This window comes from Neoarius graeffei, chromosome 6 (genome assembly GCF_027579695.1).
Source record: "Neoarius graeffei isolate fNeoGra1 chromosome 6, fNeoGra1.pri, whole genome shotgun sequence".
In the NCBI taxonomy this organism is placed as follows: domain Eukaryota; kingdom Metazoa; phylum Chordata; class Actinopteri; order Siluriformes; family Ariidae; genus Neoarius; species Neoarius graeffei.
The window spans coordinates 79,453,301-79,471,949 of NC_083574.1; the positions used below are offsets into that span (position 1 = coordinate 79,453,301).

Genomic DNA, 18,649 nt, shown 5'->3' on the forward strand with positions numbered 1-18,649 from the left:
GTTCTGTTGTAGCAAAATAGTGTACATTGTGGTGGTGCGATGCAGCCTGAAGTGAGTTACTGTTCCCACCCTGAAGTTATTTTCCTAAAACAGCTTTAGATCAAATAGTTTGTTTTTTTTTTAAATTTAATAAAGAATGGCACATTTTTATGTGTTGATCAGTTATATTTTATTCCATGTTGTTGAACATACAGGGAAACAGCAACAACAAATGGGTTCTCGTTGTTGCTTGTGTTACAGCTGCCTGGTTCCTTGTTCTCTCACGAGCCCCTCGGTTTTGTTTCTCTTTTTCTCCTCTCTCTATACTGAAGTTTATAAAAGGGAAAAACGCAGACCGTCATTTTAATGAGCAAACTCCTCCTTGCCTAAGGAAAAGGTTTACCTCCGACACTGGAGACACCTTGGTCTCTCACCTTGGCACGGTGGTGTAGTGGTTAGCGCTGTCGCCTCACAGCAAGAAGGTCCGGGTGGGTTCGAGCCCCGTGGCTGGCGAGGGCCTTTCTGTGCGGAGTTTGCATGTTGTCCGCGTGGGTTTCCTCCGGGTGCTCCGGTTTCCCCCACAGTCCAAAGACATGCAGGTTAGGTTAACTGGTGACTCTAAATTGACCGTAGGTGTGAATGTGAGTGTGAATGGTTGTCTGTGTCTATGTGTCAGCCCTGTGATGACCTGGCGACTTGTCCAGGGTGTACCCCGCCTTTCGCCCGTAGTCAGCTGGGATAGGCTCCAGCTTGCCTGCGACCCTGTAGAACAGGATAAAGCGGCTACAGATAATGAGATGAGATGAGAAAACGAATCCACATCACCTGGATTTTGATTCTGGTCAGAATTTAAAGGTGCTGTGGTATAATCGGATCTTTATTATTATTATTATACTGATTTTGCGCCGTCTGTCCGAAACACCCTTTTTCTCAGCAACCAGAAATCATAGCCACTTGGTATCAAACTTCAGCTTGGGGTTCTATACCGTTTTCAGGTCTGTCGCACGTCGACTTCCTGTTTACCGACTGAATGTATTTACGAAGCGAATACAGCGTGGATTTTGACGCTGTTTCAAGAAGCAGAGTCTTATTTCAAAATGACCGTTTCCCAGGATACGATTTTAAATACTTGGCGAGAGCACTGCTCTTTACTCACTTGTTTCAGGGTTAATTATTTGTTGAAGCCAACATTCATAATACACGACTGTTCAAAAGTTTGGGGTCACTTTGAAGTTTCCTTATTTTTGAAAGAAAAGCACTGTTCTTTTCAATGAAGATGACTTTAAACTAATCAGAAATCCACTCTATACATTGCTAATGTGGTAAATGACTATTCTAGCTGCAAATGTCTGGTTTTCGGTGCAATATCTCCATAGGTGTATAGAGGCCCATTTCCAGCAACTCTCACTCCAGTGTTCTAAGGGCCTCTGCATGCTCTTGCGACAAGGCTTTCGCAGACAGCTTTTTGCAGACAGTTGTAATTTATCGTTGAGCGGGGAGTAATAGGCGTGCGCGATGTTATTCACCGCCACAACGCAAGGGGTCGCGAAATCGCTAGGAGTAGTTGGTGGGTGTGGTTAGTGGAGTGTTTATCCTCCGGTTACTTATAATGACTAGAACTGGAGTCGTATAGATGTACGTACTTCCTCGATCAACCGCTCTTTGTGCTGCTCCATCTTTGCTCGTGTTTTTAAAAATGGCGGTCGTGAAAACAAACCAAACCGGGAAAGTAGGGAAGCGGAAGTGCGTGTACAGCGGATGTAGAGTGGACCAATCAGAGCCCTCGTCTGCGAGGCTTCTGCGGTGGTCACAATTTTTGGGAAGTGCGCGCAGAGCGTCTGCGAAGGGGGGGGCTACGCAGACGCCATCTGCGACACCATCTGCGAGGACTGCATTGTCAGCATAAATTGGCCTTAATTGTACAATGTGTTTGCTCATTGCCTCAGAAGGCTAATGGATGATTAGAAAACCCTTGTACAATCATGTTAGCACAGCTGAAAACAGTTGAGCTCTTTAGAGAAGCTATAAAACTGACCTTCCTTTGAGCAGATTGAGTTTCTGGAGCATCACATTTGTGGGGTCGATTAAATGCTCAAAATGGCCAGAAAAATGTCTTGACTATATTTTCTATTCATTTTACAACTTAGGGTGGTAAATAAAAGTGTGACTTTTCATGGAAAACACAAAATTGTCTGGGTGACCCCAAACTTTTGAACGGTAGCGTATGTGTTGTGTTCCTTCGATTGCTTGCATTCTGATCTAAGCGAGAGCGGGTGGGCGGGGGAGATACGTAAGTGAGCAGTAGCTCACAGTTGATCTTGCTTTCGATTTAAATCCTGGGCTTTTTCAAGATAAGAATAAGTAAGAAGTGGAGAAATTACTGTTAGTCTCCGGTAACTGATGGAATAAAACCGCTTTAAAGAGGATACTCAGACTTTTGCAGAAGCACTTGGTTTGTATTTCGTTTGCTCCATGTTTACTAATCCATGTTTAGCGTGTTGAGTCATTGTAGCGGAAAATGAAGCGCCTGTGTCTTAATGTGGTCTCGTGTGTCTGTGCCCCAGCAATACTGCTACGAGCCGTACATGATCCAGAGCTCACTCTCCCATCAGACCGTAGCTTACTCGCCGTATTACACCACTAACACCCCTCCTCTGTTTAGCCCTGCTCCCTTCTTCGTGCAGGTACCATCAGTGCCACTTAGTCTGACCCTCTCACTCTGACGTGACGCTGATCACGGACTCGTATAATAGTACAGGTAGCACGATTACTAATGACGTGATTGTCATTTTTGGAAAAAATATATTGTACGATTATTCCTACTTTGTCGTTATAGGTTATAGTAGTTGTCATATCGCCGTTACGTACTTGTAATATTTACATCATTTAGTAGGTAGTGAACCCGATCTCACCCCAGCACCATTATAAAAGGTGTATTAAAGAGCATACTGAGAATGAGAAGTAGGTGTTAGAGAAGGAAACACACTACAGTGTGCTGTACAGTATCTCTGACAGCAGGCTCCCTCACTTTGTGAGGATCGAAAAGGAAATGGGCAGTTCGATCTTCGTGATAAGGCGTCGTTCCAGACTTCTGCTTACTGCGGAAATGCCGGATGAAGAAGTAAAGCAAACACCCAAAGCCGCACGGAACGTACCGCAGCTTAAACACGGGTTTTAATCCGGTAGCCTGTTGTACGCTGAAGCGTCAGTGTCCGAGCTCAGAGTGAGAGATCAGAAAAGCTCGCTGCTTTTGGTTTGATGTGGTTTCTTCTCCTCTTCCCAGCAGGTCTTTTGCTCATCATCTTTAGTGTGTGTTAATGAGGAAACAGTAGCAGTAACACTTAAACGGGTTCAGCTCTTAGCTTAGTCTTGGCTTTCTTTTTAGATCTGCTGTGCAGAAGGCATGTGCCGATGATTGATTAGTTAATTAATACGACAGTTTATACAACATTTGCGATATTTATCATTATCGTGGACACATGGATACTTTTCCATGGGATCAAATCACCTTGCACAGAAAGCATGCGGTATTAGTCATGAGGCACGTTAAATCGGGTATCAGTTTACTGAAGTTTGCTCGTAAATATGCTAGTTCCTGTTCACGCAGTGCGCCGTCATGTGGAGGACCGAACATCAGGCAGACGTCACTGGGGAAGCGCAGCATACATGGCGAACTAGCTGGCGAGCTCTGAAGAAGAAGAAAAAGCAGCCATAATTTGTCACACGTGTATTACAACACAGTGGACTTCTCGGCTTCACGTATCCAAGCTTGTTAGGAAGCTGGGGCAGTGTAGAAAGGGTTAAGCACCTTGCTCAAGGGCCCAACAGCGGCAGCTTGGTGGTGCTGGGGCTTGAACCCTTGACCTTCTGATCAGAGCTCGAACCATTTGAGCCAGCACTGTCCCGTGGTCGTTGGGCCATTATTAAAAAATGTTCTGTTTCCGGTCCACCGGCCGGGTGAGTGCCGTTTGTGCGGTTTAATTTTTTTTTTTTTAACGCCGGTTTTTCGGCATTTTTTTCGGGTTTGTAAATCTAAAATCGAACTTGACATTTCCGCATTCCCAGGGCTTTCCACTAAGGCTCATACTAGCCAGCCATGACAAATAAGTCGCCAGCCGGGGGGGAACACAAAATAAACTCCTGTGCACGCAGTTCCCAGGATTAACTGTATTTTCCCCAGACCATTTATTTATTCACTTTACTCAAATACAAAGTAAAATGGCAGTAAATCTTCTTTCTTTTCTTGCGTATTGCATCATGAGGCGTTCCTGGCTTGTAAATCTCTTATTTTCGGTGCATGACACATTCACGCAGCTGAGCATGCTATGAATTAACAACGACAGCGGTCTGCAGTGGGGCTACACAATTACACACTCAGCCAACATTTCTCCATTTGTGTATGAAAATACACTCCAACCACTCAGTTTGGGTTCATTTACAACCAACGGTGTCTTTTGATGCCAGCACATAATTGAACGAGAGAAGACTGGTTTACCCGAGACAAAATAAGCGTCATCTCTGCTTCTGTTCCCTCCGACGGCCCCGACACACTACTGCCTCCGCAGAGTGCGCGCGCACACACCGCATGTCGGGGCCGCGGATGAGTTACTCTCCCCTGATCAACGAAGTCAGCGGGGAATTTGTGGTTATTATCGGTACAAACAGTGCGAATCACAACTTAAATGAGTGCGGTTCAGTTTGACAGTATTGGCAGTCCGTTAGATAAACATTTAATTTTATTAAAATCGAAAATTAATATTTAGAGCCTGTGGGCTACAAAAATAATAGTCGTTAAAGTAGCCGGCTGGACTTAATTGTGTAGTCGGCTGTATGGCCGGCGCTTGTGGAAAGCTCTGTCGAATCAGCTCTGCGCATGTGCCGTGCAGCACAAAAAATGGCAGCCACCATGAAGGAAGCAGATCCGGAGTTTTCAAACATTTGCTGAAGTGTGAAATCGCAAAATGGTATTCTAGCGAACAACAAAATAGTAAAGATTCAGAAAAACAAATCATTCAGTGATCATTTTAATAGTGTAATTTCATCCGAACTAGGCCTAATGGTCGATTTAGAACTACAAAAAGTCCACGTGTCGGACATTTTAAGTACCTTTGTAAAAGTTTTGCAAATGTTGCAGTCAGCATTTAAAATGCTAACTAAGTTTTTGTACAAGTTTCAGTTGATTAAACTGTCATTTTATTAAATGTGTCTGCTTTTGTAATAAAAAAGTGCTGAAAGAAAACGCAAACACACCATTGCGATTTCTTATCCATATATATATATATATATATATATATATATATATATATATATATATATATATATATCCCTCCCTCCCAACTGAAAATTTTTTTGCTTACCTGGTGGACAGGAAACGGATTTTTTTTTAAGGATGGCCTTAGCTCCTGAGTTCATTGGCATTTCGATAGGGTCCTCAAGACAGGAACTCCATGCACCAGTGTTGCATTAGTGACGGTGGCTGTTTCAGCGTCGTTAACATTAGTTTGTCCCTGAACATGACGTATGAACAGGTGAATGTGCTGCTCTTTATCAGGGAGTGCGAAGTATTCCGTCAGAGGTGGTTGGGAGACGGATGCAAGTGCAGAAGGTGCGTTTATTAATACACGCGAAGGCTAAACAATCCAGAACAGCAGGCAAAACAGTGAAACGGGCAATAAGTCGAGCGAGGCACAAACAGGCGATCAAAGACGAGAAACAGGAACTCGGGGATCAGGAACCCAAAGGAGGAAATAAGGCTTGGTAACGTGTCAGCAATGCAACTCAATACTTCGCAAAGTAAGTGGGTTTTCACGATTTTTATATAGGCGCAATGACTGCGCCTCAATGCTGTGCACGCGCGAGAGTCTATCTGATGCACGCGCCAAGGTGCACAGGTGTAACACACTTGGACGAGATTAATCCAGAAATTAATGTGGATATAAATATCTTGTGCCGAATTATTATGGCATGTTAGAAAAAATAAAGAAAAAATCCGAGTCCTAAGTATTGTAATGATGGCATATTGGCACATGCCTTGTATAAGTGTGTGTGTGTGTGTTTTTCGCCATCCTGTACTTTCAGTGTGTGTTTCAGCTCTGGCTTGTTCTCTCTGGTTGCTGTGCCACTAACTCTTGCTCTTTTTTTGTTCCCTTGTTTGCTTCGCATGCTTCCGACAGCCTAGTGATTTGCGGAAGCATCGTCGGAAGGTAAATTATTCAAACCATGGCTGGGTTTGTCCTCTTTGCTGCATCTTTTTCTCTCGTTTTCTTTCTTTCTTTCTTTCTTTTTTTTGAAAAATATTTTTAGCATTGTACTTCTTGCATATAGTAGTGTCTAATGCTGTGTTCACACTTATACCGGTACGATAGTGGTATAACTGTATCGATACAAAGTATACCGGTACAGTTTAGTGCATCTGTCCACACTAGCGGGAAATGTTTGCGATTTTCTTTCACGGTAGTTGAAATGCGCGTGCGCGAAATGTTTCCGTGGTTACCGAGTAACTTCCTTCCGAGAATATGGCGGATGAAACAACGTGTGTGTGCTTTTTGTTGTCAATGTACAGTCTGTATTTCTGGTGGTCATTTATTCAGTCGAATCGTATAAAACGCGCGAGGCAGTTGAGAAAGAAACAAAGAAAACGAATCTCACTTTCTCCCTCTTCCCTTCTCTTCCCCTCCCTCCCTCCCCCTCTCCCTTTCTCTCCCCTTTCTTTGCTTCATGTAGCTCCACGGTCGTTTTGAGCCATTTTACAGCTGGAAAGCACGTGTGTATTGTATTGTATGAATAACCGGAAGACGTAGGAATGGTTCATTGCGCTTGCGCATTACATTTGTATCGATACAGAGCCGCTTCATCTGTCCACACTACAGTGAAGCGCTACTGTACTGGTACGAAACCCATACATTTGTGGGTTTCGTACCGATACAGTTATACCGCTACAGTACCGGTATTGAGGTATTTCACCCACGTGACCAAGTCATGTGATGCTGCCATTTTGGACGTCACGGCTCGAATCAGTTTGAATGCGAGGAAGGCGACAAACGAAAAACATAAAAGAAAAAGGAGCGAGATGCAGAAAACACCTTCACTATCCAGCGACGTAGGGCATTTACAGGGCGAGCAGAGGGAGAGGTATTTGCAAAAATTGAGGTTAGCAGGCTTAGAGAACGACGTTTACCTGCTTCCACCAGGATTGTTCACTGACGTACGGAAGTACACGAAGCCCTCGTCTTTACCTGACTTCGGCCCACATGATCTGTATTCCTATGTCGTTAAAAACCCATCGCCATACACAGGTATTGATCTGAAAGCGTATAAGAGTTTGGATGCCTACAAATATTTTGTGTCAGGCTGGGTAACATGCCTACATCAGCGGGTCGTCCCTGGAGCCGGTGGTCGCCATCTTATTACAGCTAAGGTTTGTTCACATTTTCATTTACTTTCGGTCCTCAGGATAAACAAAATGTTATTAAATGTCATTGAAATAACTTCTTAGTCTGTTGAGACATGGCCCGTTATAACTTTGCTGTTACCGGACAATGACCAAGAACTGTATTATTAGGGTCGGTGTAGTTGTAGTAGTGCACTAGCAGCTAGCTGTTAGCACTAGCTAATGTCAACAACAGTAGCTGGTATGTTACAGTAACATACTAGCTACTGTTGTTGACATTAGCTAGCTTGACGTTCAAAATGGCGGACACCGGGGCGTCACGTGACCCTGTGACGTCAGGTAAAATACCTCAATAGTTGCTAGTGTGGACAGGTCTTGCAATATGAAAGTAGTTTCGTATCGGTACAAAATCCCTAGTGTGGACAGGGTGTAAGAGTTCACGACACTGACAACTGTTTTCATGTAATTTGTTAAACACTAGCTCGCTTCCCCACCCCGAGTATTTCACGTTGTAGTGTCCATACTGAGTCGTACGTTGAACACTGTGTGAGAACGGTGGGTCATGAACATGCCGAGTTATAACAGATTCTTGGACAATAAGACTCGTGGTAGTGTTTGATAACAGATGATATTAAGTGCAGGTTCCAGTGGTGCACTCGGGCAGTTCGTCCCAGCTGGAATAACGAATACTTTCGAACGTTTTTGCACTTGAGGCTTTGATCTGTGTTTTAGCTCAGTGTCTGTGTGTGTTTTAAAAAAAAAAAAAAAAACTGAGACTATTTACTATGACTTTTAAGACAGTGATTTTTTTTTTCCCACTTTCATTGACTTGTTTTGATGTTTCACAAGTTGAGGGTAATTGGCTGGCGTGTGATGTTTGAAATGATTTTGTTGCCTTGAACTCACAACCTCAGTGTTTTTGTCTCTATTACTTTGCCACACTACATTCTCTTAAATCCTGCTTAAAAAATGCTTATCTAAAAAATTTCAAATGGAAAGAAACAGTTTGGGTTCTCTTAGGTCATATACACACACAGTGGATATAAAAAGTGTACACACCCCATTACAGTGATGGGTTTTTCTTTTTTTTTTTTTATTTATTTGCTAACAAATACAAAGTAAGAAGGACAGAATGAAACAAATCAATACGTACACATGACATACAACAGAAGCACTGACGTAACATTAACAACAATTTCAAAGGCTGGACAATACTACTAATATGTTAAAGAGATGTAACAGAACACATGGAGACAAATTCGACAAAGATAAACAAGAGCTATATAGGGGAGGATGGGTGGGGTTGGTTAGGGTAATGAATGTGCATGTGAGATAGAGGAGGATAGGTGGGGGGGGATTTGGAGGGGTTTTGGGCTTTGAGTTATGGGTGGAGGGACAGTGTGTATATGTTGGGGGGGGAGCGGAGTTTGTGATAGTGAGCACGTGTGTGTGTGTGAGTGTATATAAGCAGTGCTGGTCTGTGTCGGGCCAGGGAGAAGGAAACTGGATCATAATGAGGGGGGAGTATTATTTTATTTGCTAATCATTTGTGTTAGTAAATTTTTTTTATAGATAGTAATTCTAAAAATAATAGTTCTTTAATAGTTAATTACGATGACTACCTGAGCACCTGTTCATGGCTATGGTGCCAGCCGCCCCTGCCCAAGCTAAATCATGATGGGACGACAGAGGGGAGGGGGAGGTACTGCATGAGGCAGGGCTCCGGGCCCGGACGCCCCACACACCGACACCAGCCCCCCATAACCTCCGCACAACACGCCCTACCTATCCTATATATGACAAGAATGTGTGCCTTCTCTAAAATGTACTGCATTAAAAGAAGAGGGCATGCAGGGTGAAAACCTGCCCAGATCTCCACCTACACGCCCCCCACACCCTATGTAATCAAAGATATAAGCCTCCTCTAAGATGTATTTGCATTAAAAGAGGCAAGGAGTGCAGCGAAGCACCTGCAGAGGTTTCCCACATGCACTCCTCCCCTGCCCTAGTCTATCATGTTGTTCTTATTGAAGGTGGACAAATGGTGTGTGCTTCCTAATGTGTAGAGCATTTAAAAGAGGATAAGGCGCGCTGTGCAATACCAAGAATAGGCAGGTATCAGAGTGCATGCGTGGGGTGGGCGGGGCGCCGAGAGAACCTCGGGACCCTGACCCGGAGGGGAACCCTGACCCGTCAACCCTCCCAATGGCACCAACCAACGCCAGTCCCACCTGACAGCCAGACAGGATGGGGCTGACCACGCCATCCCAGAAGCCCAGGTATAACAAGAGTAGATGAAGTGGGGGAGGGAAGACGGTAGCAGAGGGAGGGAGGGAGTGGTGGGAAGAGTAGGGAGTGGTGGGAAAAATTAATAAATGAAGTACATAAACAGAGATAAGAGATTCCAGCTTCCAATAAGAGATTCTAGCTTCCACAGTGATGGGTTTTTCTAATGTAACCTGTACAATTCAATTGAAAAACAAACAAATCTGTTCGGGGGGAAAACATGCAATAAGCTGGTTGCATAAGTGTGCACACCCTTAAACTAATACTTTGTTGAAGCACCTTTTGATTTAATTACAGCATTCAGTTTTTTTGGGTTCACACCCGCCATCAATTAAAATGCCTCTGATTCACCCCAAATAAAGTTCAGACATTTACTCCGTTGCCTCCTCCAACAAAAGCCATCGTTCACAGAGAGCTTACAAAGCACCAAAGGGATCTCATTGTTGAAAGGTATCAGTCAGGAGAAGGGTACAAAAACATTTCCACGGCATTAGATATACCATGGAGCACAGTGAAGACCGTCATCAAGAAGTGGAGAAAATATGGGACAACAGTGACATTACCAAGAACTGGACGTTCCTTGAAAACTGATGAAAAGACAAGATGAAAACTGGTCAGGGAGGCTGCCGAGAGGCCGACAGCAACACTGAAGGAGCTGCAGGGATTTCTGGTCAGTACTGGTTGTGTACTACATGTGACAACAATCTCCCGTATTCTCCATATGTCTGGACTATGAGGTAGGGTCAAAGAAAAACATCCAGGCCCGGATAAATTTTGCAAAAAAGATGACATCAGCTCTCCCAAAAGCATGTGGGAAAATGTGTGATGGTCTGATGAAACCAAGGTTGAACTTTTTGGCCACAATTCCAAAAGGTATGTTTGGCGCAAAAAGAAACACTGTGCATCACCAAAAGAACCCCATACCCACGGTGAAGCATGGTGGCGGCAGCATCATGTTTTGGGGTTGTTTTTCTTCAGCTGGAACAGGGGCTTTAGTCAAGGTGGAGGGAATTATGAACAGCTCTAAATACCAGTCAATTTTGGCCCCAAACCTTCAGGTGTCTGCTAGAAAGCTGAAGAGGAATTTCATCTTTCAGCACGACAATGACCCCAAAAAAGTTTTGGAACGGCCCAGCCAGAGCCCAGACCTAAATCCTATTGAAACTCTGTGGGGTGACCTGAAGATGGCTGTGCACAAGAGATTCCCTCGCAATCTGACAGAGTTGGAGCGCTTTTGCAAGGAAGAGTGGGCAAACATTGCCAAGTCTAGATGTGGCAGGCTGATAGACTCCGACCCAAAAAGACTGAATGCTGTAATTAAATCAAAAGGTGCTTCAACAAAGTATTAGTTTAAGGGTGTGCACACTTGTGCAACCAGCTTATTATACGTTTTTTATTTTTTATGTTTTCCCCCCCCTAACAGATTTGTTTGTTTTTCAATTGAATTGTACAGGTTATAAGGTGGGAAAAGTTTTGAAATTATCATGGTCTCTTTTTACATCAGACAAACCTATCATTTTAATGGGGTGTGTACACTTTTTATATCCACCGTGTGCGTGTGGATAAAAGGTAACAATACATTTTATCTTTACTACAGTTTTAGAATATTTTAATGTTTTGAAATTTTGTTATAAGATGTGAAAATGTGGGGTTTGGGGTTTTTGTTGTTGTTTTTTTTTTAAATTAAATCCCCCATAGTGGGGTTTTTTTTTTTTGGTTCATTAAAAAACAGGCACTAAAATAATTTACAGACCGACGTTTTGCTTAAATTGAAAAGCTTATAAAAGAACAGGAAAAAGAAACTGAACGTAAGAGTTGCTTGACTGCAGAGCTCAAGGATTCTCAGGAGGTGACAGTTAATTGAGTGTAAATTTTAAAGAGTGTAATTTTGGTTTTGCGCCACATTGAAGTTCTTCTGAAGTTTTACAAGTCTGGTGTAACCGGCTGCTGTGTGTTTGGAAACGTGAAACGACTCCTTGATATGGCAACTTGACCAGAGTTTATTACTTCAGTGTATTTTGCGTCCCCTTTCAAGTCCTGCATTTCTTTCTCTAGCGCTAAGCCAGGGCCAGCCGGCGCCCATCTGGGTTTGTGATTTATTCTCGTTTGTGTTTGATTTCTGTCGAGCAGCCTGCGCAAGATGACAAAGCATCGATCACGTGCGAGACATCTCCTCCGTCTACTCCTCGCTCAGCAAGGCTCAATAAAGGAGGGCATGCTGCCAGTCACGAAGACATCCGAGACATCCGAAGGTACAGTAATACTCACGAAAAAGTATTAGATTTGATGCATATAGCAAATACAATCGTCACATTTGCACCATTAGGTCACAACATAGAATATTCCTGAAATATAAGAGCACGAGGCTGTCGTGTTTTCAGCCCTTGTTCCGTACGCTCCATTAACCTGGTTCCAGTCCCGTTTACCAACACAAGGACTGTCTGGAGATGTTGGATTCCAGTTCACAAACCCAGCTGAAATCCTGCCTGATCTTCCTCCAGAGCACACCTATAGAGAGTTTGGTAAAACGTCATACTCTGAGATGAATTTTCTGGAGGTTTTATTTTATTTTTTTTCTCCCCCGCCTCTTGACTCTATGGCTGCTTTGACTGTACATCTGTTTCAGGCAATCATCGAGTTCACCTATACTGATCATCTAGAAAGTGAAAATAAGAAGCTCGGAAAGCAAATGAGACAATGCAGGGGTGATAGCGTTCCGGCGCCGCGCCGGATTTCCGGCGTACCGTGGCTGGGGGAAAAAAAAAAAACATCTAGTTCGCCCATTGTCCTGTGTCATTCTGAGATGCGCAGATAGACAGTAAAGGGAATTCCGAATTCCCTTTACTGTCTATCTGCGCATCTCAGAATGATGGGCGAACTAGATTTTTTTTTTTTTCCCCCCAGCCACGGTACGCCGGAAATCCGGTGCGGCGCCGGAACGCTATCACCCCTGGACAATGTCATGAGAAGAAGAATACAGTGCCTTGAAAAAGTATTCATACCCCTTGAACTTTTTCACATTTTTCCACCTTACAACCACGAACTTAAAAGTTTTTTTTTATTGAGATTTTATGTGATAGACCAACACCGAGTAGCACATAATTGTGAAGTGAAAGGAAAATGATAAATGGTCTTCAAAATTTTAAACAAATAAAAATCTGAAAAATGTGATGTGCATTAGTATTCAGCCCCCCTGTGTCAGTACTTTCTAGAGCCACGCTTTGCTGCAATTACAGCTGCAAGTCTTTTGTGGTATGTCTCTACCAGCTTTGCACATCTAGACACTGAAATTTTTGCCCATTCTTCTTTGCGAAATAGCTCAAGCTCAGCCAGATTGGATGGAGAGCGTCTGTGAACAGCAATTTTCAAGTCTTGCCACAGATGCTCAGTGGGATTTAGGTCTGGACTTTGACTGGGCCATTCTAACACATGAATATTCTTTGATCTAAACCATTCCATTGTAGCTCTGGCTGTATGTTTAGGGTCATTGTCTTGCTGGAAGGTAAATCTCCTTCCCAGTCTCAAGTCTTTTGCAGCCTCCAACAGGTTTTCTTCCAGGATTGCCCTGTATTTAGCTCCATCCATCTTCCCATCAACTCTGACCAGCTTCCCTGTCCCTGCTGAAGAAAAGCATCCCCATAGCATGATGCTGCCACCACCATGTTTCACAGTGGGGATGGTGTGTGCAGGGTGATGAGCAGTGTTAGTTTTCCGCCACACATAGCGTTTTGCATTTAGGCCAAAAAGTTCAACTTTGGTCTCATCTGACCAAAGCACCTTCTTCCACATGTTTGCTGTGTCCCCTACATGGCTTCTGGTAAACTGCAAACGGGACTTCTTATGCCTGTCTTTCAATAATGGCTTTCTTCTTGCTACTCTTCCAAAAAGGCCAGATTTGTGGAGTGTACGACTTATAGTTGTCCTGTGCACAGATTCTCCCACCTGAGCTGTGGATTTCTGCAGCTCCTCCAGAGTGATCATGGGCCTCTTGGCTGCTTCTCTGACCAGTGCTCTCCTTGCTCGCTCTGTCAGTTTAGGTGGACGGCCATGTCTTGGTAGGTTTGCAGTTGTGCCATCCTTTTTCCATTTTTGAATGATGGATTGAACAGTGCTTTTTGAGATGTTCAGAGCTTGGGATATTTTTTTAATAACCTAACAGACAGAGGGCTGTTAAACTTCTCCAGAACTTTATCCCTGACCTGTCTGGTGAGTTCTTTGGTCTTCATGATGCTGTTTGTTCTTCAGTGTTCTCTAACAAACCACTGAGGCCTTCACAGAACAAGTGTATTTATGCTGAGAGTAAATTACACACAGTAGAACTCTATTAACTAATTAGATGACTTCTGAAGGCAATTGATTGCACTGGATTGTATTTAGAGGTATCAGAGTACAGGGGGCTGAATACTAATGCACACCACATTTTTCAGATTTTTATTTGTTTAATATTTTGAAGACCATTTATCATTTTCATTTCACTTCACAATTATGTGCTACTCTGTGTTGGTCTATCACATAAAATCTCAATAAAAACCTTTTAAGTTTGCGGTTGTAAGGTGGAAAAATGTGAAAAAGTTCAAGGGGTATGAATACTTTTTCAAGGCACTGTAAAACCAAAGTGATATAAAAGATTGTGTACACAACTCTCCAACGCAAATATATACAGAAATATGTCAGGAATTAAACAGAACGGCACGTACTGCTATACACAAATAATGGGTGGCATGAAGGGGATTGCCAGTGAATACTTTTTTATTTTATTTTATTTATTTATTTTTTAATAAATCCCCCGCTGGCTGAAAGGCCTGAAGGGGGATTGTCGTGGCGATGTCCGTCTGTCTGTCCCGGGAAGGGTACTCACCTTCTGAAATCAAGTCTCCTCTCAATTTTTGGAGGAATTTCATGAAACTGGCAGGAACCTTTATCTGTCAGTAATGCACATATTGCAATTTCATTAAATTCGGTCACATTTTACCAGAGTTACAGCCCTTGATTCACAAATTTATACTTTTGACAGTTTCATGAGGTGTACTGTACGTTGTGGGTGGTAAAAGAGAGCAACTGGACTTGCTTGAAGTTGAAGATTCTTGAAGACGTTTCACCTCTCATCCGAAAGGCTTCTTCAGTTCTGTCTGACTAATGCTGTATTCACACTTATACCGGTACGAAAGTGGTATAACTGTATCGATACAAAGTATACCGGTACAGTTTAGTGCATCTGTCCACACTAGCGAGAAATGTTTGCGGTTTTCTTTCACGGTAGTTGAAATGCGCGTGCGCGAAATGTTTCCGTGGTTACCGAGTAACTTCCTTCCGAGAATATATGGCATCCGTTATTTCGAGAGCTCAAGAAAACAAAACAATTATTCCGTGATCTCGAGAAAACAAAACAATTATTTCATGATCTCAGTTGGATCACTGTATCTCCGTCGGTAGAGACGAAGCCGGGCCAGTCTTCTGCGGAGGTGCCGCGGACTAATTTTGAAATTATCCCTTATTAAAAGACTTGATGCAATCTCTCCCTGTGTCAACCCCTGATCAAAATATTGCCTTATTAGGTGATTGATTATTCCAGACATTCTAATGACCAAAGTTGCGTCTATACAGAATGAGAAATGGCCCCAAAGTCAGCATATCACAAGTCTCTTGGCGCACCTGAATGAACCATTTCTCAGCTGTTTACTCGAGATCATGAAATAATTGTTTTGTTTTCTCGAGGTCACGGAATAATTGTTTTATTTTCTCGAGATCTCGAAATAACGGTTTTGTTTTCTTGAGATCTCGAATTAGTTGTGTTGTTTTCTCGAGATCTTGAAATAACGGATGCTGTATATTCTCAGAAGGAAGTTACTCGGTATATGAATTAATTATGTCGTTATCTCGGGATAATAAGGTGGATAAAAAAAGAAGGATTATATGAAGGGCCTCTCTCGGCTTCCGTACTGATGAAACAACGTGTGTGTGCTTTTTGTTGTCAATGTACAGTCTGTATTTCTGGTGGTCATTTATTCAGTCGAATCGTATAAAATGCGCGAGGCAGTTGAGAGAAAGAAACAAACAAACGAATCTCCGTTCACTATTTTATTCAGCGAAGACATCGATTGAGGTGTGTGACTGTGCATGCGCATTATATTTGTATCGATACAGAGCTGCTTCATCTGTCCACACTACAGCGAAGCACTACAGTACTGATACTGTACCGGTACGAAACCCATACATTTGTGGGTTTCGTACCGATATACTGCTACAGTACCGGTATAGTTGCTAGTGTGGACAGGTGTTGCGGTACGAAAGTAGTTTCGTATCGGTACAAAATCCCTAGTGTGGACAGGGTATAATAGGGAGTACCAGGTATTTATCCTCTCATGGATGAAAGGCAATCCTAAGGTGTCGTTGAGTCATCCAGTTGATGTGGGTCACTGGGGGTTGGTGTGAGTCACTGGGGGCTGGTTGTGAACGGCCTATCATTCTCATGTCTCCTCAGCGACACAACCACCTATGAAACCTTGAGGCGGGATCCCACCAGTTGTTACAAAAAGAAAGTTGTTAGCTGCCTGCAACAACTAGAAAAAGACCAAGCCGTCAACCGATCTCTGTACTACAGGTTGTACCCTGGGGAAGCCGTTCCTTTCATATACGGACTCCCCAAGATTCACAAGGAAGGAGCTCCACTCAGACCCATCATCAGCAGTATAAACTCTGTCACCTATAACATTACCAAACACCTCACCACCATCCTGGCTGCTCTTGTTGGAAACATGCCACATCACGTCAAAAACTCCCAAGATTTTGCTACAAAAGTTGCAGACCTCAAACTCGACTCAGATGAAGCCATGGTTTCCTACGATGTCACTTCTCTATTCACCTGCATTCCCACCACAGAAGCAGTCGAATCTGTTAGAAAGCGACTCCTTCAAGACAACACCTTACTGGATAGAACGAACCTCACCACGGATCAGATTTGCACCCTGCTTGACCTCTGCCTGACCACCACCTATTTCCAGTTAAATGAAAGTTTCTACAGACAGAAGCATGAATGCGCCATGGGCTCACTGGTGTCCCCTATTGTGGCCAATCTGTACATGGAGGAAGTTGAACACAAAGCTTTGACCACTTTTTCAGGAGTTGCTCCCAGCCACTAGTTCAGATATGTGTTATGACACCTGGGTTAAAATCAAAACCCATGAGGTGGAAGCCTTCTCTAAGCACATCAGTGCAGTGGATATCAACATCAGTTTCACTCGGGAGGACGTCAGTGGGAATAATCTAGCCTTCTTGGATTGTGATGTACACATAAGACAAGACAGAAGCCTTAGCATCAAGGTCTACCAGAAACCCCCACACACAGACCAGTACCGACTCTTCGACTCCTCACCACCCACTGGAACACAAATTGGGGGTCATTAGGACCTTGCAACACAGGGCTCAGAACATTCCTACAACGGTAGAGGGAAAAGAGAAGGAGAAAAATCAGATCAAGAAAGCACTTCAGAACTGCGGGTATCCCAACTGGGCTTTCTTCAAGAGCAGAAAAAGGAACATAACGGACAAGGAAGATGACGGGAGCAAACGCAAGAACACTGTCATTCCCTACATTTCTGGTCTATCTGAGAAACTCAGGAGGAGGATCTACAAACACGACATTCCGGTACATTTCAGACCCAGAAACTGGTCCACCCTAAGGACAGAATACCCAGACACAAACAGGACAACGTAGTGTATGCAATTCAGTGCAGTGAGGAATGCACGGACTCGTATATTGGAGAAACAAGACAACCGCTCCACAAGCGCATGCCTCAACACAGGAGAGCCAGTTCCTCAGGCCAGGACTCTGCTGTCTACCTTCATCTTAACAACAAAGGACACTCATTTCAGGATTGCAACGTGCCCATTTTAGCCAGAGAGGATCAGTGGTATGAGCGAGGAGTTAAAGAAGCCATTTTTGTCAACCTGGAACAGCCATCACTGAACAGAGGTGGTGGTCGAAGACACCATTTATCAGCCACCTACAATGCAGTCCTTGGCACACTTCCCAGACATTTGAATGCACACCAAAACCCAGCAGTTTTCAGTGACTCACAGGAGGACAGAGAGAACCAACAACCCACTGATCACCCCAGTGACTCTCTAGGCTGTTCACACCCAGTCCCCAGTGACCCACACCAACAGGATGACTCAATGACACCTTAGGATTGCCTTTCATCCCTGAGAGGCTAAAGACCTGATACTCCCTATTAGTCAGACAGAACTGAAGAAGCCTTTCGGGTGAGAGGTGAAACGTCTTCAAGAATCTTCAAGCAAGTCCAGTTGCTCTCTTTTACCACCCACGGTTTACTATGACGTGGATGACTGAGAATCTTCACAGACATGTCCTGTACATTCTTCTGAAATCAAATCCTCTCACAATTTGTGGAGGAATATCACCAAACTTGGCAAAAGGCTTTGTTATATGGCAGTTATACGCATATTGAAATTTCATTTAATTTGGGCAGATTTTACCAGAGTTACGCCCTTGATTATTAACAAACTTGTACTTTGGCAATTTCATCAAGGTGTCCTTGCTTTCTGAAATCAACTTCCCTCACAATTTTTATCCCCCGCTGGCCAAAAGGCCCGAAGGGGGATTATGTCGTGATGTCCGTCCTGGGAAGGGTGCTCACCTTCTGAAATCAACTCCTCTCTCAATTTTTTTGGAGGAATTTCATGAAACTTGGCAGGATTCTTTGTTATATGTCACGAATACGCATATTGTAATTTCGTTCAATTCAGTCGCATTTTACCAGAGTTATGGCATTGTTGCCAGCAGGGGATATTGTGCTTCCAGAGCACTCTTGTTTAAACTGTTTATAGCTGTTTTCTAACAGATGTAAGCGGTTGTTTTCTTTGACAAAATCAAGATGATAAACACAGCAAAAGTCCTCTGTCTGGAAGACACTCCTGTGGTGGGAAACTTGGCACGCTCATTCCATAAATGTTCAATAAACAACACACTTTGTA

General features: G+C 43.4%; 1 protein-coding gene across 9 annotated transcripts in view; it reads left to right on the top strand.

Moving 5' to 3' along the window:
• ppfia1 (PTPRF interacting protein alpha 1) overlaps positions 1-18,649 on the top strand; it is a 351,102-nt gene that overhangs the window by 261,963 nt on the left and 70,490 nt on the right. For all 9 annotated transcript variants that reach the window (XM_060924068.1, XM_060924063.1, XM_060924067.1 and 6 more), the window contains exon 17: positions 11,786-11,907. In XM_060924068.1, coding sequence (XP_060780051.1) covers positions 11,786-11,907 — 122 coding nt within the window. The remainder of the gene's footprint in view (positions 1-11,785; positions 11,908-18,649) is intronic.